General features: G+C 35.8%; 1 protein-coding gene across 1 annotated transcript in view; it reads right to left on the minus strand.

Annotated features, from left to right (window-relative positions):
* Positions 1-482: 482 nt before the first annotated feature.
* Positions 483-23,451, minus strand: part of ZSWIM2 (zinc finger SWIM-type containing 2) — a 32,851-nt gene continuing 9,882 nt past the window's right edge. The window contains exons 5-9 of the mRNA XM_059392622.1: positions 16,134-16,385; positions 13,472-13,556; positions 12,686-12,798; positions 2,841-2,994; positions 483-1,896 (exon numbers count right to left, since the gene is read on the minus strand). Of these exons, the coding sequence (XP_059248605.1) occupies positions 1,084-1,896; positions 2,841-2,994; positions 12,686-12,798; positions 13,472-13,556; positions 16,134-16,385 (1,417 nt within the window). The 3' untranslated portion in view covers positions 483-1,083. The remainder of the gene's footprint in view (positions 1,897-2,840; positions 2,995-12,685; positions 12,799-13,471; positions 13,557-16,133; positions 16,386-23,451) is intronic.

Consider the following 23,451-nt stretch of genomic DNA (forward strand, 5'->3'; position numbering starts at 1 on the left):
TAATGGCATTTAAGTAGGTTCAAGTCTCAGTTTAAAAACAAAACAAAACCCTAAACCTCCATCTTCCAGTTACTTTTGTCTCTTTTTTTTCATTCATAATCTCTCATCCTGAGTTGTATATAGCCCTGTTTCCATGTCCTCACCTGCCATTTTCTCTTCAGCCCAATCCAACCTAGATTTGGTTCCTACTACTCCACTAAACTCTCCTAGCTATGGCCACTAATATTTTCCTTATTGCTTAAGCAAAATTGCATTCTTCAGTTTTGATCTTACCTGATCAAGTGCTAAAAATTGACTACATTTTCTTTCCTTGGTTTTCTAATACCACATTTGTTTGTTTGATTTGTTTGCCTCCTATGTGGCCACATGTCTTCGGTAGTTCAGCAAATATAGAACACCCATGTTTGTCAAGCACTGTATGTTAAGTGTACAGCAGTGAATAAGACACAGGGTTCTTTCCCTGAAATATATTTTAATGGGAGGATTAAGTAATTTTATACAGTCTTCAAAAATAGTAGAAATAGTAGAATTTGATAGTACTTATAAGTTTCTTGACATCAGTGAAATCATTCTAAATGTGGCATAACTTATAGCATTGTAAGGATATTTACTTTTCATTTCATGTATAAGAAATAACTTTAAAGAAATGAAGTGAACAAGATAACCACCATCTGGATTTTCCCATAGGTTTGTGGTAAATATTAATGTAAGAAAATGCAAAAAATATTCAAGGTCCTGGAAAGAATCTCTCCATGTTACATGTTATAAATGGAATGTTTAAAAACAGTGGCTTAAAGCAAAGAAAATCTATTTCTTTAAGTAAAAATAATTATTTTAATCAGTATGAAATAAAATTTCTAAAACTTATTCATAATAACATTCTGAACATATTTATCAAATGCTTTAAGTCTTATAAAGAATGGGATCATTTCTTTTAAGAGTAGTTAGTCATTCATAGACAAGCAGGCAAAATGATGACAATTCTATCAACATTTGTCAAGAGTATAGTGTTTATGTTCTACAAATAAAACATTTTTATGTTAAATATCCAAATATTTTCTGATGTTAATAAAAAATACATCTTCATAACTGAACTCCTTCTAATATGAAAGATAGCTCAGGACTTTTTATATTTAAAGGATGAGATTCAGGCCTTCTTGACAGATTACTATATTTTTGTCTAATTTTACCCATACAATTATTATATCTTTTAGATAAACTAATTTTAGTTGTACCCCAATTGGTAATAAGATTTAAATCTTCTGGAAGTAAAGTATCTAATCTCTTCTTGTCTTCTCTCATTCTAGCACCAGAAGTCTTCTTTGGATTGTGGTTAATATGTTTACAGTCTTTTGCCATCTTCTGGCTTTGACAAGTGTGGTATTTTTCATTGATATGTGGGGTTTCCATTCCAGTAGGACACATATTATTCTTGTCAGCAATAGCAGGAAGAAATGTTTGAGATGACATTTTCCCAAAGGGTCCAGTTGGTAAATCTTGAAGATACCTGGGGAAATGTTGGCTAATTTTATATTCATAGATTAATTTTCTTGAGTTTGAATCATCTAACTTGTTAGAGAATAGATCATCTATTGCTATATCCTGATGGGTATCTGTTGGACTTTCAGGTGTATTAAACTTCTCAGAATTATGTTGGGTTATTCTAGGTAAATTTCTAAGTCTATTTCGTTTAATTACTAATCCAGTACCAGGAATAAAAAGTTCCAGTTCTTCCTGTTTTGACAGATGAGTGATGTTTGTATTTGAAACCGATGGATGCGTGTGTCCACTTACTGCTTTATCTTTCCAGATTAAAGGGTTATATATAACTTGTCCATCAATAGGGCATGAATTGCACTTGTAGAATAACCAACTGTCGATACATTTCCTATGAAACTTAAAAAAAAGGTGAGAGATAAAATTAGCGATAAAATTATCTTGTTTATAATGTATAACTACCTAAGTTTTTCCCAGTTTCATTATTGTGTTACTATTAAAAACTATTTAGCAAGAATGGAAGATAATTATAATTTATAAAGTTTTATGGAGCTATTTTAAAGAAGAAAATGAATGGGTTATGGGACTGATCTCCATTTTCAACATTAAAATGGAAAGGCTTCTATGGATAACATTTCTGTAATATTGTTAAATCCCACTACTTATTAGACCATTAATTTTACTGTTTCTTTATAATGAATGAAATTTACAAAATGTATTAAATAATTAAGCTAATAAATAATAAATAGGTCATAAACAACTAGAGTTGGAAATGGATCTAATGATGATAAGGTATAAAATATAAAATAACAAATCACATTCTTAGGAAGAAAACAAACTATCAGACATTTTAAGTAAAGGTGACTCTAAAGGTATAAATATTTATTTAAAGTAACTATTTCATAGAAAACTGGTTACCAACTATATATATGATAGAACAATGTTAGACTTTAATTTCAGTGAATTCATTTGAAATAATTGACTATGTCAACTTAAACATTTCTGTTTCATCCAAAGAATCACAAAAACACTTTATTCTATAAGATTTTTCTTTATATGGGTAATGAAAGTAGATAAAGTAGATAAAATAATCTAACTTGAAGAGTTATTTTATCTTATCTAAATACCATATAGCAGAAATGAGTCCTAATCAGTAGAAATCCATCCACAAGGGACAGAGCCGCCTTTATAGTCTCCACTGCAGCTCTTTCACACATACTGTTCAATATGAACATTTCTGCACATAATACAACTAACGAGTGAAAGGAGAGACTTAAATTGCCAATTCATATGTAAACACTGGCCTTATGAGGAAAGTCAGACCAAAATGATGCAACATCTACCTTATGAGTACATGGTAGCAATCTTGTATGTTGACCCGGATGAAATGCCTTCAGACAAAGTCGACATTGATAGCCTGGAGCAAGCAGCTTACTATTCTTTGTAATCAGTAAGAGAGGCAGTGACTTCACCACTTGTTTTGGTGTGTAAACTTGGCTGAATGAAAATTAGCAGAAAGACATGAATATTTATATGTGATTATAGATCAGGAAGTAATCAATGACACAGGTAAATAAACTCCATATAAATAATGTGAATGAATCCAATATTTTCATGAACTAAAGGTAAGAAATGTCATACATTATGAAGTCAAATAAATCTATATTTATATATTAATGCTGAATAAGATGGCCCCAATTTCAACATCAACTTCATAAATAACAAAACTTAGTCATTTCAAACAAAAACACTGACCTAAAATTTTTTGATTTGCATTTTTAATGTCTATGAAATAAGAACAAAATTTTAATGAGAACCATATACTCAAATTATTTCAGTCTGGGCCAACACTTACTCTTTGTGTTTAGAAAAATACAGCCCAATTTATGATGCCATCTAGTAGGGAGTAAGGTGCATGGTAAGCCACATTAAATATTCCAGGTCACTGTGATAAATTGCTAGATGAGAATCTAAGAGGAAACTTACTTTCCCTTGGGGTATATGCTTACTACTTTAGTATTCTTAGACCATGTTTTGATTCTGAATGTACCAATTTCATTTTTTTTCCAGAAGTACCAACCAACAAAACTAAGATTAATGTAAATTAAATGTATTTTATGCTATTAATGACTGACAAAACAGATGAAACAAGTATTTAAAAACAAAACTTGGTTAAAGATTAGACATATTCCTATTATTTAAAAGTCATTCAGAACAAAGTTCAAGTACAGAAATACCTCAGAGATATTGTGGGCTTGGTTCCAGACCATCACCAGAAAGTAAGTCAAACGAATTTTTTGGTTTCCCAGTGTGAATAAAAGTTATATTTACATTATACTATAGTCTATTAAGTGTGCAATAACATTATGTCTGAAAAATTAATGTACATACTTAAACTAAAGATGATTTACTGTTAAAAAATGTGAATATTATTTGAGTTTTAAGTGAGTTATAATATTTTATTGATCTTGCCTCAATGTTAATGACTGCAGACTGATCAGGGTACTGGTTATTGAAGGTTTGGATGGCTGTGGCAATTTCTTGAAATAAGTTAATAATGAAGTCTACCCCATCAAATAACACTTCTTTTCTGTAACATGTGATGCTGTTTGATTTCATTTTACTCACAGAAGATCTTCCTTCAAAATTTGTCAACAGTCTTTCTCTTAAAGATTTATTTACCTTTTCCAGAGAGAGAGAAAGTGAGTAGGGGGAAGAGCAGAAGGAGAGAAGAAGGAAGAGAGAGAGAATTTCAAGCAGACCATACTGAGCATGGAACCCAACACAGGGCTTGATCTCAGGACCCTGAGGTCATGACCTTAGCCAACATCAAGAGTTGAATGTTCCATCAACTGGAACTTTAAAAATCAGCAGGCTTGGTTTTGGGAGAGACAGAGGCGGAAAGAAACTGAGTCCCCACCCTAAAAGAGAGAGCAAAACCAACAGTACCATTAAGATCAGCATAGAAATGACAATTTCAAAAACTGGGATATACAGGAAGAAGATGTATTCACTAATCTCAGAGTATGTGCTGGAGAGACAGGGATCTCTGGGAGACTACTCCAAGAACCAAATAGCTGGTAGGCAGCATTTCCCTCCCCTACCTCCCAGCTAAACACATAGATGTGTGTTGGAACCCATACAGTATTAACACTCTCCATCTACACTGCTAACAGCAGCACCCTGTCCCTGTGTTCTCTGGGGATGCACCTCCTCCAACAAGCTCTTTGCCCTTGGCAAGAGTTTGTCCAAAGAGGGGCCTCAAGCCTGGCAGGGTACAAGCACCCCTGAGAGAGGATGACGTAACTCCAAAGTGATTCCTGCCCCAGTGAGAGGGGAAGATAACCATACACACCAATTTTACTAGGCCCCAGCAGTGGGCTGGGGCAAACCTGTGCCCAACAACAAAAGCCTCCCAGGAGGTAATACATGGAAAATACTTTGTAGTTTATTGTTATGCAATTATGGCAAAAGTTTGGTCTCACTCAACTCAAGCCCAAGAGAGCCCCAGACTAGCCCACTAATAACACAGGGACAAACCCTGCCCATAACAGACAAACCATTGCAGGTGACTGGACTGAAAACAAATTCAACTCAGCCACAACATAGGGCACACATAATCACATAGGAGATATCCCTGAAGTGCCACATTTTGGTGACCAGGGGACATTGCACTACAGGGAACCACATAACTTCTTTTTCATAAGGCTACTACTTTTAACATAGGAGACACAGTTGACTTTCGTAACACTTAGAAACAGACACATAGAGTTAGACAAAATGAGAAGATAAAGGAATATGCCCCAAGTGAAAGAACAGAAAACCATAGCAAGAGAACTAAATGAAATGGAGATAAGCAATATGCCTGATAATTTAAAGTAATAAATATACCACTGGACTTGAGAAAAGAGTGAACGACTTGAGTGAGAACTGCCAACAAAGAGATAGAAAGCACAAACAGAGATGAAGAATTCAATAGCTGAAATTAAAAACACATGAGAGAGAATAAATAGACTGGAGGAAGCAGAAGAATAGGTCAGTGACCCAGAGGACAGAGTAATAGAAAGCAATCAACCTTAACAGGAGAAAGAAGAGAGAGAAAAGAGGGCAGAAAATTTATTTGAAGAAATAAGAGCTGAAAACTTCCTGAATATGGGGAAGGAAACAGAAAACCAGATCCAGGAGGCACAGAGAATCCCCAACAAAATCAACTGAAAGAGGTCCACATCAAGACACATAGTAATTAAAATAGCAAAAAGTAGTGATATAGAGATAATTTCAAAAGCAGCAAGAGAAAAGAAAGAAGTTAATAAGTTAATGTAAGGGAATCCCCATAAGGCTATGAGCTGATTTTTCAACAGAAACTTTGCAGGCCAGAAGTGAGTGGCATAATATGTACAAAGGGTAAAAGGAAAAAAAAAAAAAAACCTGCAGCCAAGAATACTCTTTCCAGCAAGGTATCATTCAGAATAGAAGGAGAGATAAAAAGTTTCCCAAATAAACAAGAGTTAAAGAATTTATCACCACTAAACTAGATCTATATGCAATGTTAAAGGGGACTCCTTGAATCAAAAGAAAAGGCCATAAGCAGTAGTAAGAAAAGGAGGAAGCAAAAAAGCAGTAAAATTAAGTATATCTGTAAATATCAGTCAAGAAATTCACAAAAAAGGATGTAAATGATGACACCATATCCCTAAAATATAGAAGGGAGAGAAGAAAAATTTAGTGCATTGAGAATGGGTTGAAACGGAAGTGACTCCAATTTAATATAGACTACTATATGCATAAGATATTATATTTAAACCTAATGGTAACCACAAATCAAAAATTAGTTATAGCTATGCAAATAATAAAAAGAATTGAATTCACGTATGTGACTAAAGAAAGCCAGCAAACCCTGAGAGAAGAGAGAAAGATTACAAAGGAACAGAGAAGAACTACAAAAACAAACATAAAACAAGTTGAAAAATGGCAATACATATCTTCAATAATTACTTTGGACACAATACTCCAATTGAAAGACATGGGGTAATTGAATGGATAATAAATCAAGAACTATATGCTGTGTACAAGAGATTCATTTCAGACCTGAAGACACATGCAGACTGAAAATGAAGGGATGGAAAAACATTTATCATGCAAATGTAAGTGAAAATAAAGCCAGAGTAGCAACACTTTCATCATACAAAATCGATTTGAAAACAAAGACTGTGATAATAGACAAAGGACACTACATAATCATAATGGGAATAATCCAACAAGAATATATAACAATTACAAATATTTTTGCACCCAACATTTGGGAGCAACCAAATAGAGCAGCCAATAACAAACATAAAGTAAATAATTGGTAGTAACGCAGTATAATTAGGGGACTTTAACACCTCACTTACATCAATGGATAGATCATACAAACAGAAAATCAAAAAGGAAGCAGTAGCTTTGAATAACACATTGGGCCAGATAGGTCTAAAAGATATAATCAGAATATTTCATCCTAAAACAGCAGAATACACATTCTTTCCAAGTACATATGGAACATTCTCCAGAACAGATCACATAATAGGACCACAAAACGGGTCTTAGTAAATTAAAAAAGATTGAATTCTATCATGCATCTTTTCTGACCAGAACACTATGGAACCAGAAATCAACCACAGGAAAAAAAATCTGGAAAAAAGCACAAATACATGGAGGTTGAATAACATGCTATTAAATAAGGAATGGCTTACCCAAGAAATCAAAGAGGAAATTAAAAAAAAATACATGGAGAAAAAGGAAAACAGAATGGTGGAAAATCTTTGAGATGCAGCAAAAGCTGTTCCAAGAGGGAAAGTTATAGCAATACAGACCTACCTCAAGAAACAAGAAACATCTCAAATAAACAACTTAACATTACATTTAAATAAGCTAGAAAAAGAAGACCAGAACCCAAACCTGTAGAAGGAAGTAAATAATAAATATCAGAACAGACATAAACAAAATAGAAGTTAAGGAAACACCAAAACAGATCAATGAACCAGCAATTGGTTCTTTGAAAAGATCAACAAAATTAATAAACCTAGCCAGGCTCATTAAAAGAAAGAGGACTCTAAATCAGAAATGACAGAGGAGAAATAAAAACCAACACCACAGAAATACAAAAAATTAGAAGATATTATTATGAATAGTTGTATGCCAACAAATTGGACAACCTAAGAAGTGGATAAATTAGTAGAAACGTAACATCCCATAACTAAATTAGGAAGAAATAGAAAATTTGAACAGACCAATCTCTAACAATGAAATTGAATAGTAATAAAAACAAAACAAAACAAACAAAAATGCCCCAAAAAACAAAGTCCAGGGCAGTGTGGTGTCACAGGTGAGTTTAACCAAACATTTAATGAAGAGGTAATATCTATTCTCCTCAAACTATTCCAAAAAATAGAAGAGGAAGGAAAGCTCCCAAATTCATTCTGCAAGTCCAAGATTACCATAATACCAAAACCAGGCAGTATCACTATAAAAAAAAAAAAAACACTACAGGCCAATATCCCTGATAAACATAGATGTAAAAATTCTCAACAAAATATTAGCAAACGACATGCAACAATACAGTACAAAGATTATTCACCATGCTCCGGTGGGATTTATTCTTGGGATGCAGGAATTGTTTTATATATGCAAATCAATCAACTCATACATCATATCAACAAAATGAAGGATTAAAATCATATGATCATTTCAATATACAGAAAAAGCATTTGATTGAGTACAACATCCATTTATAATAAAAATTCTCAAAGTTGGTTTAGAAGAAACATATCTCAACATAATAAAGGTCATATATGAAAAACTCACACCTAACATCAAACTAGTGAAAAGCTGTGAGATTTTCCTCAGGACAAGACAAGGATGTTCACTCTTGGGATGCCTGAGTTGTTCAGATGGTTAAGCGTCTGCCTTCAGCTCAGATCATGATCACTGGGTCCTGGGATTGAGTCATCTTGGGCTCCCTGTTCAGCAGGGAAGTCTGCTTCTGCCTCTCCATTTGCTTCTCCCCCTCTCACGCTCTCTTTCTCTCTCTCAAATGAATAATAATAAAAAAAGATGTTCACTCTCACCACTTTTATTCAACAAAGTAATAGCTATAGCAGTCAGAGAAGAAAAACAAATAAAAGACATCCAAATAGGTAAGGAAGTAGCAAAACTTCCACTATTTGCAGATGACAAGATATAATATATAGAAAACCCCATTTGCATATGACAAGATATAATATATAGAAAACACCAAAAACTACTAGAACCAATAAAGGATTCAGTAAGTTCACCGGATACAAAATCATGTAGCAATCTCATGCGTTTCTATACACTAATAATGAAGCAACAGAAAGAAAATTTAAGAAAAATTCTATTTAAAAGTGCACCAAAAAGAAAAAAATACCTAGGAATAAACTTAATCAGGAGGTGAAAACTGTAAAACATTGAAGAAAGAAATTGAAGACGACACAACACATGGAAAGACATTCCATGTTCATGGAAGAACAAATATTGTTAAAATGTCCATACTACCTAAAGCAATCTACAGACTTAATGCATTTTTCTAGATTTTTATAGGGATATAAACAGAATTAGAACAATCCCAAAATTTGAATGGAACAAAAAAAGACACTGAATAGCCTAAGCAATTTTGAAAAAGAAGCTAAAGCTATCACAATTCCAGATTTCAAGTTGTATTTCAAAGATGTAGTAATCAAAACAGCATGGTATTGGCAGAAAAATAGACAATGGAACAGAACAGAAAATCTGGAAATAAACCCACAATTATATGGCCAAAGAATCTTCAAGAAGAAGGCAGGAACATGCACTGGGAAAAGGTCTGTTTGATAAATGGTGTCTCGTAACCACATGGACAGAATGAAACTGGACCAAACTCTTATACCATACACTAAAGTCAACTCGAAGTAGATTAAAGGCCTAAATGTGAGACCTGAAGCCATAAAAATCCTAGAAGAGAGCACAGGCAGTAATTTCTCAGACATTGGCTATAACAGCATCTTTCTAGATATGTCTTCTCTCTCTCTCTCTCTTTTTCTAAAATACTTATTTTGGAGAGAAAGAGAGAGAGTATATGTGGGGTGGGGAACAGAAGGAACAGAAGGGGGACATTAGAGAGAATCTGCAGTGGACTCCATGCTGAGCAAGGAGCCTAATGTGGGGCTCAATTTCATGATCTTGAGATCATGATCTGAGCCAAAATCAAGAGTCCAATGCTTAACCAACTGACCAACCAGGTACCCCTATAGGTATGTTTCTTTGAGGCAAAAGAAACAAAATAAAAAATAAACTATTAGGATTACATCAAAATAAAAATCTTCTGCCCAGCAAATAAACAACCAACAAAACTAAAGACAACATACTGAATGGAAGAAGATATTTGCAAATGACATATCTGATTAATAGTTAGTATCCAAAATATGTAAAGAACTTCTAAAACTCAACACAAATCAAAGAGTCTAACTAAAAAAAAAAAATGGGCAGGGGGCACTTGTGTGGCTCAGTTGGTTAAGCCTCCAGCTCTTGGCTTTCTGCTCAAGTGATGACCTCTGGGTTGTGAGATCCAGCCCTGCGTCAGGCTCCAGGCTCAGTGCAGAGCGTGCTTGGGATTCTCTCCCTCTCCTTCCATCCCTCCCCGACTCTCTATATAAATAAAATCTTAAAAAAATAATAAAATAGAAAAAATTAAAAATGGGCAGAAGAAGACATGAACAGACATTTCTTCAAAGAAGACTTACAGATGGCCAATGGATACATGAAAAGATGCTCACTCTAACTCATCAGGGAAATGCAAATCAAAATCCGAATGGGCTATCACCTCACACCTGTCCGAATGGCTAGAATGAACAATACAAGAAACAGCCAATGTTGCAAAGGATGTGGAGAAAAAGGAACCATCTTGTACTGTTTGTGGCAATGCAAACTGGTGCAGTCCCACTGTGGAAGACAGTACGGAGGTTCCTCAAAAAATTAAAAATAGAAATACCCTATGATCCTGTAATCACACTACTGGATACAGACCCAATGAATATGAAAACATTAACTTGAGAGAATATATGTGCCCCTGTTTACTGCAGCACTATTTATAGTAGCCAAAGTATGGAAACAACCCAAATGTCCACTGATAGATTCGTGGACAAAGAAAAAGCACACACACATGCATGTGCATGTACACACACACACACACACACAGTGGACTATTACTTACCCATAAGAAAGAATGAAATATTCATCATTTGCAATATGGGACGTAGAGGTTATAATGTTAAGTGAAATAAGTCAGAGAAAAATAAATATCATTTCACTCATACGTGGAATTTAAGAAACAAACCAAGGAAAACCAAAGAACAAAGGAAAAAAGACAAACTAAAAAACTCTTCACTCTCGGGAACAAAATGGTAGCTCCTGGGCGGAAGTAGGTGCTGGGGATTAAGAGGACACGTACCATGATGAGCACCAAGTAATGTATCTAATTGCTGAATCACTTATTGTGTACCTGACACCAACATAACACTGTGTTTAACTCCTGGAATTAAAATTTTAAGAATTTATTTCTTAAATAATAAGATTTGAAAGTCAAAAGTATTCATGAATTCATGGGTTGCAGAATGGATGTTGTATTAGCAGGCATGAAAACAACATTGCAGGAGTAATGTGAAAGACCACAGATCACTGTAACAAACACACTAACAATCTGAAAAAGTCTGAAATATTGCAAGAATTACCAAAATATGATACAGAGACATGAAGTGAGCAAATGCTGTTGGAAAAATGGCACCAATATACTTGTTTGATGTGGGTTATCACAAAACTCCAGTTTGTAAAACATGCAGTATCTATAAAGTATAATTAAGACAAGTGCAACAAAAAAAGCCATGCCTATATTTCTCAGAAAAGTTTACATATCTTATGACTCTACAGGTACACGTCCATCATACTACAGCAATTGCTTTTACCAAGGTCATCTAATTGTCAACTAAAAACAAAAAAAGTGTATTTTCATTATTTAAGGTGATAACTTAAATACTTTATCTTGAAATTATCTCCTTTTATTTATTCCACTTTCTCTACCTAGCATGCTTTTCTACCCTAATGTTCTTTTGCTTCTACCTATAATATACTCAAAACCTTTAGTTACACAACTTGTCACTCTAATGTGTGGTAACTAGACAGAGCCAGAGGAAATGGAGATGGAGACCGTTTACATAGGCTTATTCTACACCTGCGAGGTATTTTATGCTCTTCAAGACTGTGGTCTTCAAGTGTGTGGAGTGCCCACAGGACATGAGTAAACGTGCATTGGGTTTGACAGAAATGTGTGTGTTTGTGTTAATGAGAACAAGCACAATTGTTATTTGGATAAATCACTAAAATTATTTTTTAAAAATTAATTTTATCTCATACTTTCAAATTGACCTCTTTTGTATAGTTTTATGATGTAGCTAATAGGTCAGTAATACCCAGCACATGTAATTCCCTTTAATGAAGAATATGACAGGAAACCTAGAGGTCTATCCACTGATAAACAGCCCAGTCCGAGTTAAGAAATCTCCTCCATTTGGGGAAAGTGGGGGTGAGGAAGAAAAGATGCTCTTCCTCCGGGGCTCAGTCACCTCAAAGCAGATATCAAGTCCCTCTGCTTTTTTTTTTTTTTTTTTACTTACTGTCAGTTTTAATTTTATGTTTATTTAAACAATCATTTATTTACTGAGGGAACTACTATATGCCTTGTAGCTAGTAGACTCTGGTGAGATTCATAATACTAGACAAAATTATTTGAATATTTGCTCTGTGTATTAACTCATTTAATATTATTTATTAATATTAATAAGTATTAATATTTGCTTTGTGTAGTAACTCAAAATTCTTAGGAGTCTGGTTTTATGATTATTAACATTTAAAGACGGAATGTATGTGGCAGAGGAAAGTGAAGTAACCAGCCCAGAAGTCACACAGCCAGCCTGGGGTTAGTGTACAAGGCCCGGACTCCGGCAGTCTGACTCTAGAACCTTCCTCTTTGCTTGTATAATCGGGTTAACATATGATTCGTATTTCCTGAACAAAGGAATGAATAAAACTTACTCAAATTGAAAAATTATGTAAATGTCCCAAGTCATAAAAGAAATGTAAGTTTCGCTGAAAATCTCACCCTTGCTTTTCTTGAAAATGTGGCATCTTTTCTTCTTTCTCATTTCTAATGTCTGCATATTTTACAATTTCATCTGATCCTTTTTCTAGTGATTTCCACCTTTGATTTCTCTTCTGTAATAAGTAAAAATAAGTTACTTTGAAAATCATGGAAATTTTAATTTTGTGGATTAAAATTAGTTGTGTATCAACATAATGTAAATAACAAAGACTTATTTAAAAATACACCTTTTTTAACATTAAGAATTTACAAATTATTAGTGAGTCTAACATACTATTGCACAGCTACCATTTTTAAGGCAAATATTAATAATGATAATTGTGGATTTTTATCTTGTGTGATAGGTAGAATTAGCATTAGTATTAAGCAATAGGAGACACTTCTAAGTGCACAGTTCAAATGATTGTAATAACATTTTATTATTTTTGATGTAAGAAATTTTAAACTATACTTGGTTGTCAATAAGTTATATCAGTTTGAAACACCGAGTTTTTTTTAGAAGTTAATATTCAAACTCAGTGGCTGTAATTCCTGTATTTAAGATATTTATGCATACTATCGTCAGATGTTTGTTATTGTGTTAGTTTTATAAACTGTTGGCATGATAGCTGCTTCCCTTGTATGTTCCTATGAAAAAAAGTTCTCATAAAAATTTGTCTTAGGCTTTCATTTTTAAAAAATCAGCCCTGTTAAAAAGTATCATCTATTCTTATTATTCTTAGATTTATTTTATTCAGATTTAAGCAGTACAAATAGAAATACAGTATAAAACTCAAGGTGCAGCACCTCACGGAATGTAAATGCGTGAGGAGGGTGACAGCGGCTGGGAAAACATTCCTGGCATAAGTGGAACTCTGTACATTTGGTACACCTGAAAATACAAAAGAACAAGACATACAAGAAAATGAATCCAATTAGTTTGATGGTTTTGATGAACAATTCCCGCCAAAATTCCCTGGGAACTAGGCAAATTGGATAAAAGCCCAAATTATCTCACCCATATTTGCTTCCCACTACTACTGTAACAAATTACAACAAATTTAGCAGCTTAATCATTGCAAGTTTATTATTTCATAATTTTGTAGGATAGAAGTCTGACATGGTTCTCAAGGGACTAAAATCCAGGGATCGGCAGGATCGCATTTGTTCCCGGAGGTTCCACAGGGATGTGCCTCCTTGCCTTTCCGTTTCCTAGAGTCTCTCTACCTTCCTGGGCTCAGCTTGTGGCCTCTTACTCCGTCTTCAATGCAGACAACGCTCTGTCTCTCTGGGCCTTTCTTCCATAGTCGTATTTCCCTCTGACTAAGCCCCCGCCCTGTCCACTCCTAACCACCTTAGTGATGACACTGGGTCCAGACCATCAAGAATATTCTTATTTCAAGGGCAGGCATTCAGCACTCTTAATTACATCTGCAACTTGAATTTCTCTAGGACACGTAACTTAAGAGGTCTGTTCTGAGCATGAGGACACAGACACACCTGAGAGGCATTATTTTGTCTATGTGCGTCCGTTTGATTTTTCCTACTACCTTAGCTTTCTTTTCTTTCTCTCTCTAAATTCCTACAGGATTTATAGCCTGTTAGGCATTCTATCATTTGATTATCCAGTGTTTTCAACTGTTTCATAAAGAACTGTACTTACAATACTTCTTGAAAACGGGAATCTATTCCCTCTCTTCCCACAACAGTGCAGAAAGCCCATGTTTGGAGCAATGCTTGTGCCACCAGAGCATCCTGAGAGCTGAAGCAGATCAAGGCCTGAAGGACTCAGGAAGAGATTTTTACGCCCCCAACCCCAGCCACCCGCTCAACTGCCTAAAGGAATTTAGACAGAGGACTGGTCCAGAAAGCAAGTTCTCACCGAGATAGCTACAAGAACATGGGCTGTGTCTGGTGAGACGGACGGAGCTCCGCAGGGCCTGCTTCCTCAGATCCCTTGGTGTCCCACTGTTTCTGGGTGGCCGGCGCACGTTTGCTCTTCTCGTCTTCCCGCGGGTTGCCCCCTTTCCCTCTGAAGCCCCAGACCCTTACTCCCTCTTCTTAGCTCAGACTTAAAAGCCTCAACAGCTTGTCTCTGAAACTTCCATGCCAATGTGAGGCTTCCACATGAACAGATTTAAAATTATTTTTCTGCTATTAATCTATCTCATGCCAGTTAAATTAATAGGCCAACTAAAAGAAGCTAGAAAGGTATAGATAAGCTTTTCCTCCCGTGCAAGACGGAGCGAGAAGAATCATCCACAAAGAAGAAAGCACAGTCGGAAAGCTCAGAATAATAAGGGAGCGCGATCAGTCATGAAATACAAGCAAGAAAGATTCGAAATAGTGCACTAAAGCCACATACTAATCATCTGAAGAACGGGCCGTAATGAAGACTGAGAATTTTACCCTGTGGCCGCTTCCTGCCTCGTTGCAGTCCTACCTGTCACGTTAGCTCCTTACTGTTTGGATCCACGCCTCCTGAGAACAGCGGCTGCTAAAACCAAAGATCGAGTCCTTCCCCCTTCTGGAATTCTATTTAATCAATGTTCCTGACACTAGCTGAACACACACCAAGCCTCTACAAAAGTTCTCCCCTCTTCCTCAATTTAGAAGGCTCCTTTGGAGACTTCTTAGGCCAGTCATTTTCCAGTAAAGACTTTTAATAATGATCAGCTGATTTTGTTCTACGTGACACATAGAGGAAAGAGCACTTCAAAACAGAGAACTTATCATTTTTTGATAGAAGTGACAAAAAAAGTTTTATGGTTTTATAAGAGGGTTCTGAAAATATATTAATTGGGCTCATCATAATGTATTTCTAGGAAGACTGAAAAAAAGAATATATTTTCTTAACATAGTTAAGCTAAAACTTTAATTAAAACACAAATTTCCCAAGCATAACAGTTAATTGATGTTTTAGTGTGGCAATTGTGGGAAAGTTTGGGGATTACTTACAAAGTAATAAAAATTGTTTTCTCAATATTTATCTTATTGTTGTTGAGGTAGAGGATTAAAGAAAAAAACAACTTATACTCATCGCAATTTCAAGTTTGGGAAACTTGAGTAACTATTCTGTCAATCTAGTCAGTGCCCCTAGCTCAGTCCTAGCAGTGTTTGGTAATGACCTCACTGATGGTTCAAGGAAAGAGAAGCTGAGGGCTCTGAATTGGGAAACCCATTTAGGTCTATGTCCAGAGCTTCCGAGACAGGGTGCTACCTTAGACTCCCTAAAGCTGGAGAACAAAGCCAGGATCTCTGTCTAAGTGAAGAAAATAAAACAGTCAGAATTTTCGAGGTCCTGGGCTGGCATGAACCACCAGCCTGGAAAGCCGACATGAGCAGCCATCACTGAAGGCACACACACTTCTGCAGAAGAGGCGGTCTATCAGTGCCCTACTGCTCCAAGTTTCTGGAAGTGAAAGACAAAACTAGAACGCAGGTTTATAGTCCGACTAAGGACACTTACTTATAGCATCTCCCTTCCACCGGACACTGTTTGCAGCTATTACACGGAATTCCAAGGTGTTTGTCCCGCCGCTCTTTTTCCGCCGCAGTCACAAGTTTGCTCGAGTTTTTGAATTCTTCTAAAATAAGTTTTAATGGTGCAAACTCTTTCCTACACAGAGGACATTTCAACACAGAAGTGTCTGAAATCCTATCCTGATAATTAGCTAGGATCTTCATGCATTTTATATGAATGCTATTGCCACAGCCAAACCTGTTTGAAATAAAATTTGACATTTGTATACATCAAAGTTATATACATAAATATAACTTTCTGCGCTACCACCTTTATTTCCTATAAAAACAGATTCTGAACTGATTTTCCAGATATAGCTTGATTAGACACACCAACACTATCTTACCTACCTACTTAATCTATTCTTTAATTAATACATTAGAATTCCTAACAAATTTTTTCTCATTCCAATGAAATGGTGGTTTAAACAATTTTGCATCATTAAAATACTTTTCATTTTTTTTAAGATTTTATTTTTAACTGGTCTCTACACCCAGTGTGGGGCTTGAACCACGACCCCGAGATCAAGAGTTGCACGCGGCATTGACTGAGCCAGCAAGGGGCCCCAATGTCATTCATTTAGAAAGTGAGGAATAAATGTAATCTTAACAAAAGGAAAAATTGTAACAGTAAGTATTGTTTTTTAAATAAAAAGCATCATTGAGAACAGGGTTACCACCTCATTTTTCTAGAAATCACAATATATGTAGTTGTACCTGGCAAATATCTACTGAAAGAAATACTACTTTGGGAAATAGTTAATAATTTAAAAATATGAAATAGAAGCACCCATATGAAAAACTACATGGATGAAAATTTTGGCCAATAATCAGGAGTAAGAAAATGAAAAATGTAATAAGAAATGGTTGCCCATATATTCAAGTCCAGTTTTGCAAGGCCTCCAAGAATAATATGAATATGACACTTAATAAGTGTTTGTGTATAGGTGAACATTTCAGTTACTTAGGTTTAAAGATAGAATTTTGACACACTGAAAAGAATTTTTATAATATTAAAGTACTATCTTTATTCTCAGAAAATTCTTTGTAAATGATCTAAGCCATGTTATCTATTCATGTGTATAAAATAAAAATGTGAAAATTATCCTACTTTAATAACTTAAAGTGGAAAGAGGAATAAAACGGAGTTAAATCTTTATTTTCAGCCTTTATAATGTAGCCTAGAAATACTCAGAATAAGAACAGGTCCTCTTACAACAGATATGTTAGGACAAAAGGCCAATTAAATATAAATTAAGCAACAGGTAAAGCTTTTTGTTGTTTCTCTATTAACATGTCTCATAACAATCAATTACAAACATCTTAAATTACAATTTTTTTCATAAGCTTTAAATACCCAAAGAAAAAAGCGTGCAGAAGGCTGGGAAGATGGCAAAATAGGAGAATCCTAAGCTCACCTTGTTCTGACACAATACTGACGTCCACACTGACACATAAACATATCAGTGCAATTAACACGGAAACAACCTGAAGACTGGCAGAACAGACTTTTCACAGTTAATCACAGAGTGAGAGCAACATCAAAAAGTGTAAGAGGAGCAGAGCTAGGGTCAAGAACTAAACCCATGGGGAGACCAACCACCAATGGGAGGGATACCACAAGCATGGAGAAGTGGAAGCATCAGACCTCACAAGAGTATCCAAGGCCCAGGGAGTCTGCATTGAGAGGACAAGTCCCCATAACATTTGGCTTTGAAAACCAGTAGACTTAACATCACCAGTTTTTACAATCACTGGGGCTTAGCTCCAGGAGAGCCAGAGGGCAAAAGGAAACTGAGTCTCCACTCTTAAAGAGCCAGCATAACATATAACCAAGCTGGGACACAGCATAAAAGCAGTAGTTTTAAAAGCACCTGGGGTATTATGGAGATTTATTTACTAATTTCAGAACGTGCCCCAGAGGGACAAGAATCATTAGGAAACTTCTCCAAGAACTAAAGAGCTAATGAGTGCCATTTCTATCCTCCCCCATCCCATAGGCTAGACAGCTGGATGCTTTTTGGAGCCAGCACAAACTCTTCCCACCTATTTTGCTATCACAATGTTTCCTGCCTCCACATTATCCTGTGGAGCCACGCCAACCAACTTGCCCCACTTAGCAAGTGTCCCGAAAAAGTGGCTATTGGCCTAACACACTCTACAAGCAGTCCTGGCAGGGACCAGTACCACTCCAAAGTAATTCCCACCCTGGGGAGAGGGAAAAATAACTACACACACAGTGCACACAGTCCCTGTAGCCAACCCTTATGGCTGGCAGATCAGAGACTGCCTGGCCCATCAGTGCAGTTGCAGCACTGCCACAGAGACTGGGGGCAGGCACGAGATCTAACTTCTGGCCTCATCCACCCATGAAAGCCTCTCAGGGGATAAGGCAGGCTGCATACAGATCAGTGTGATGACAGTCACAAGGGGGGCTGAAAGTAGGCATGTGTTCTGGTGTCTGGCTCCATGTACCAATGAGCCTCTCAGGAGACAACACAGGAGAGTGCCCTGCAGTTCAGTGTGCCTGCAGCCCCAACAGACAGGATGAGGACAAGCATCCAGTGTGGCCACTAATACGGCCCAACTGAATTCAAACTTCAGCGACCAACTTAGATATACATTTATACAGACTTTTATATGCATAAGATGTTATATACGAACCTAATGACAACCATGCATTAAAAAGAATCTACACATGATATAGAATAAATGAAGAGGGTAGGAGAAGAATAAATGAAACAAGATGGGATTGGGAGGGAGACAAACCATAAGTGACTCTTAATCTCACAAAACAAACTGAGGGTTGCTGTGGGGAGGGGGTTGGGAGAAGGAGGCGGGGTTAGGACATTGGGGAGGGTATGTGCTATGGTGAGTGCTCTGAAGTGCTCTGAGTGCTGTGAAACCTGGCGATTCACAGACATATACCCCTGGGGATAAAAATATATTTTATGTTTATAATAATAATAATTATTATAATTATTATTATTTTTAAAACAGAAAAAGAAAACTGAAGAGAGAAATCCAAGCGTAACACAAAAGGAAGCCATCAAACCACAATGGAAGAGAGCAAGAGAAGAAGAAAGGAACAGAGAACTAGGAAAACAACCATAAAACAAATAACAAAATGGCAATAAGTATATACATATCAATAATTACTTTAAATGTAAATGAAATAAATGTTCCAATCAAAAGATGGTGAGTAAATGGATTAAAAAAAGACTCATCTACATGATAAGCTCAAGAGACTCACTTCAGACCTAAAGATATATGCAGACTTAAAATGAAGGGATGGAAAACCACTTACCATGCAAATAAAAGTGAAAAGAAAGCCAGAGTAACAATACTTTCATTGGACAAAACAGACTTTAAAACAAAGACTGTACCAAGAAAAAAAGTAATGATAAAGGGAACAAGCCAACAAACGGATAGAACAACTGTAACTATTTTTGCTCTCAACACGGAAGTAGTAAATAAAGGAACTATGAACAGACTTCAAGGAAGAAGCTGACAGTGACACAGTAATAGTAAGGGCCATTAATACACCGCTTACATCAATGGGTTAGTCAGCCAGATGGAAAATCAACAAGGAAATAGTGGATTTCAGTGACACATTGGGCCAGACGGACCTAACAGATATTCAGCACATTCTATCCAAAAACAATAGAATATACAGTCTTTTCAAGTACACATGGAACAATGTCCAGAATAGGCTGCATGTTAGGCCACAAACAAGTCTCAATAAATTAAAAAATACTGAAATAGTATCATGCATGTTTTCTGACCATAACAGTATTAAATTAGAAATGAAACAGAAGAAAAAATCTGGAGAGAACACAAATAAATGGAGGTGAAATAACATGTTAGTAAACATTGAGTGGGTTAACCAAAATATAAAAGAAATTTAAAAAATGCATGGAGACAAATAAAAATGAAAACACAATGGTCCAAAATCTTTCAGATAAAGCAAAAGCTGATCAAAGAGATAAATTTATAACAATACAGACATACCTCAAAAAGCAAGAAAGATCTCAAACAAACTTTATAGTTAAAGGAGATAGAAAAAGAACAAATCCCAAAGCCAGCAGAATAAAGGAAATAAAGATTAAAGTAGAAAGAAATGAAATAGAGACAAAAAAAAAAACCAATCAAAACAATAACAACAAAACCCTCCTTAAACGATAGAATAGATCAATGAAACCAGGAGCTGGTTCTTTGAAAAGATTAATAAAATTGATAAACTTTTCACCAGACTCATCAAGAAAAAGAGAGAGGACTCAAATAAATAAAACCAGATATGAAGAAGGAAAAAAAAATACAATGGCACAGAAATACAAAGAATTATAAAAGAATGTTATAAAAAATTGTATGCCAACAAACTGGGTAATGTTGAAGGAATGGAAACATTCCTAGAAACGTAACACCTTCCAAAACTGAATTTACTTCCAGTAAGAAATAGAAAATTTGAACAGATCAATTCAATCAGTAATCAAAAAACTCCCAAGAAAAGTCCAGGACCAGATGGCTTCACAGGTTGAATTCTACCAAACATTTAAAGAGGAAGAAATATCTATTCTTCTCAAACTATTCCAAAAAATGGAAGAGAAAAGAAATCTTTCAAATTCATTCTACAAGGTCAGCATCACCCTGACATCAGGTAAAGATAATATAAAAAGAGAGACGTACAGGCCAATCTCTCTGATGAACATAGATGCAAAAATTTTCACTGAAATATTGGCAAACCAAATCAAACAATACATTAAAAAATGATTCATCACAACTAAGTGGGGTTTATTCCAGGGATAAAAGTGTGGTTTGATGTTCATACATCAATCAACATGATATATCACATTAACAAGAGTTAGGACAAAAAAAATCATCTCAATAGATGCAGAAAAAGATTTGACAAAGTACAACATACATTCACGATAAAAACTCAAAAAAATAGGTTTGGAGGTAACATTTCTCAACATAATAAAGGCCATATATGAAAAACCCACACTGAAATCACACTCAATAGTAAGAAACTAAGAGCTCTTCCTCTACGATCGAGAGCAAGATATGGATATGGATATCTACTGTCACTACTTTGATTCAGCACAGCTCAGAGCCCTAGCCGCAGCAATCAGCCTAAAAATAAATATATGACATCCAAATTCGTAAAGAAGCAAAACATTTAGCATTTGCAGATGACATAATATTATATAGAGAGAACCTTACACACTCCACCAAAAAATACTAGAATAAGTAAATTCAGTAAGGTCACAGAATACAAAATCAATATATAGAAATCAGTTGCATTTCTCTGTACGAATGATGAAGTGAAATTAAGAAAACAATCCCACTTATAATTGCATTAAAAGGAACAAAATACTTAGGAATAAATTTAACCAAGGAGTGAAAGACCTGTACTCTGGAAACTATATAACATTGATGAAAGAAATTAAAGATGACACAACAAATGGAAAGATACTCCACATTCTAGGATCAAAGGAACTAATACTATTAAAATGTCCACACTTCTCAAAGCAGCCTACAGAGTCAATGTAATTTCTATCAGAATACAAACAGCATTTTTCACAGAACTGGAACAAATAATCCTAAAATTTGTATGGGATCACAAAAGACCTCAAATTGCCAAAGCAAACTTGAGAAGGTAAAAAAAGGCTGGAGGTATTATAATTCCAAATGTGAAGATATAACAAAGCTAAAGTACTCAACACAGTAGAATACATACAGATCAATAGAACAGAAGAGAGAGCCCCAAAATAAACCTACACTTATATGGCTAATTAATCTAAAACAAAGGAGGCAAGAATATACAATGAGGAAAAAAACAGTTTTTTCAATAAACGGTGCTGGGAAATCCAGACAGCTATAGGCAAAAGAATAAAACTGGACCCATGCATTAAAGACCTAAATGTGAAATCTGAAACCATAAAAATCCCCAAAGAAAACATAGACAGTAAATTCTTTGATATTATAAAATCATTTTTCTACACATGTCTCCTCAGGCAAGGGAAGCAAATGCAAAATTAAACTATCGGGACTACATAAAAATCAAATGCTTTTTGCACAGCAAAGGAAATCATCAACAAAACCAAAAGGCAACTAACCGAATGGGGGAAGATGTTTGCAATGGTGTATCAGACAAGGGTTAATATTCAAAATATATAAAAAAACTTACACAAGTCAACACCAACCCCCCCAAATAATCTGATTAAAAGTGGGCAGAGGATCTGTATAGACATTTCTCCAAAGTAGTAATAGAGATGGTTGACAGACACACAAAGAGATGGTCCAGACCACCAGCCACCAGGGAAATGCGCATCAAAACCACAACGGGATGCAGCGGACACCTGTCCGAACGTCCGAAACACACACACACACACACACACACACACACACAGGAAATAACAGGTGCTGGTGAGGGTGTGGAGAAAAAGGAATCTTCCTGCACATCGGAAATGCAAATCTGCGTAGCCACTCTGGAAAGCAGTATGGAGGTTCTTCAAAAAATTAAATATAGAATTACCTTGACTTTGTAATTCCACTGAGGGTAATCTACTGAAGGGAAACAAAAACATGAATTCGAGAAGATAACGTACCTCTATGCTTACTGCAGCATATTTATAATACCCCAGTTGTGAGAGCGACTCAAGCGTCCATCCGTAGACGAGAGGATAATGAAGCTGTGGCGCGCGCACACACACACACACACACACACACGAACACGACTCGACACTGGAAGGACGAGACTTGCCATTTGCGACAACGTGGATTGAACGAGAGGGCAGGTTCCTGGGTGAAGTCAGTCAGAGGACGACAAATACTGCACGATTTCATTCATATGTGGAATTTAAGAAACAAAACAAATGAACAAAGAAAAAAGAAGACAAGCAAAATACCAGACTCCTTTTTCCTAAAAAAGATATTTACTTATTTATTTATTTTTGAGAGAGAGAGAGAGAGAGAATATGAGTGGGGAGGGAGAAACAGACTCCCTGCTGAGCACCCCCCCAACATGGGACTTGATCTCAGGACCCTGGGATCATGACCTGAGCCAAAGGCAGATGCTCAAGCCACTGAGTCATCCAGGTGCCCCAAATACCAGATTCCTAAATACAGAGAGAGGGAGGTTGTCTGTGGGGAGGTGAGTCGGGGCATGGGCGAAACAGACAAAGAGGATGAAGAATCCACTTATGGTGACGAGTGCTAAGTCATGCACAGAACTGCTGGATCATTATAGGGTACACCTGAAGCTA

Source organism: Mustela nigripes, chromosome 3 (genome assembly GCF_022355385.1).
Source record: "Mustela nigripes isolate SB6536 chromosome 3, MUSNIG.SB6536, whole genome shotgun sequence".
NCBI lineage: Eukaryota > Metazoa > Chordata > Mammalia > Carnivora > Mustelidae > Mustela > Mustela nigripes.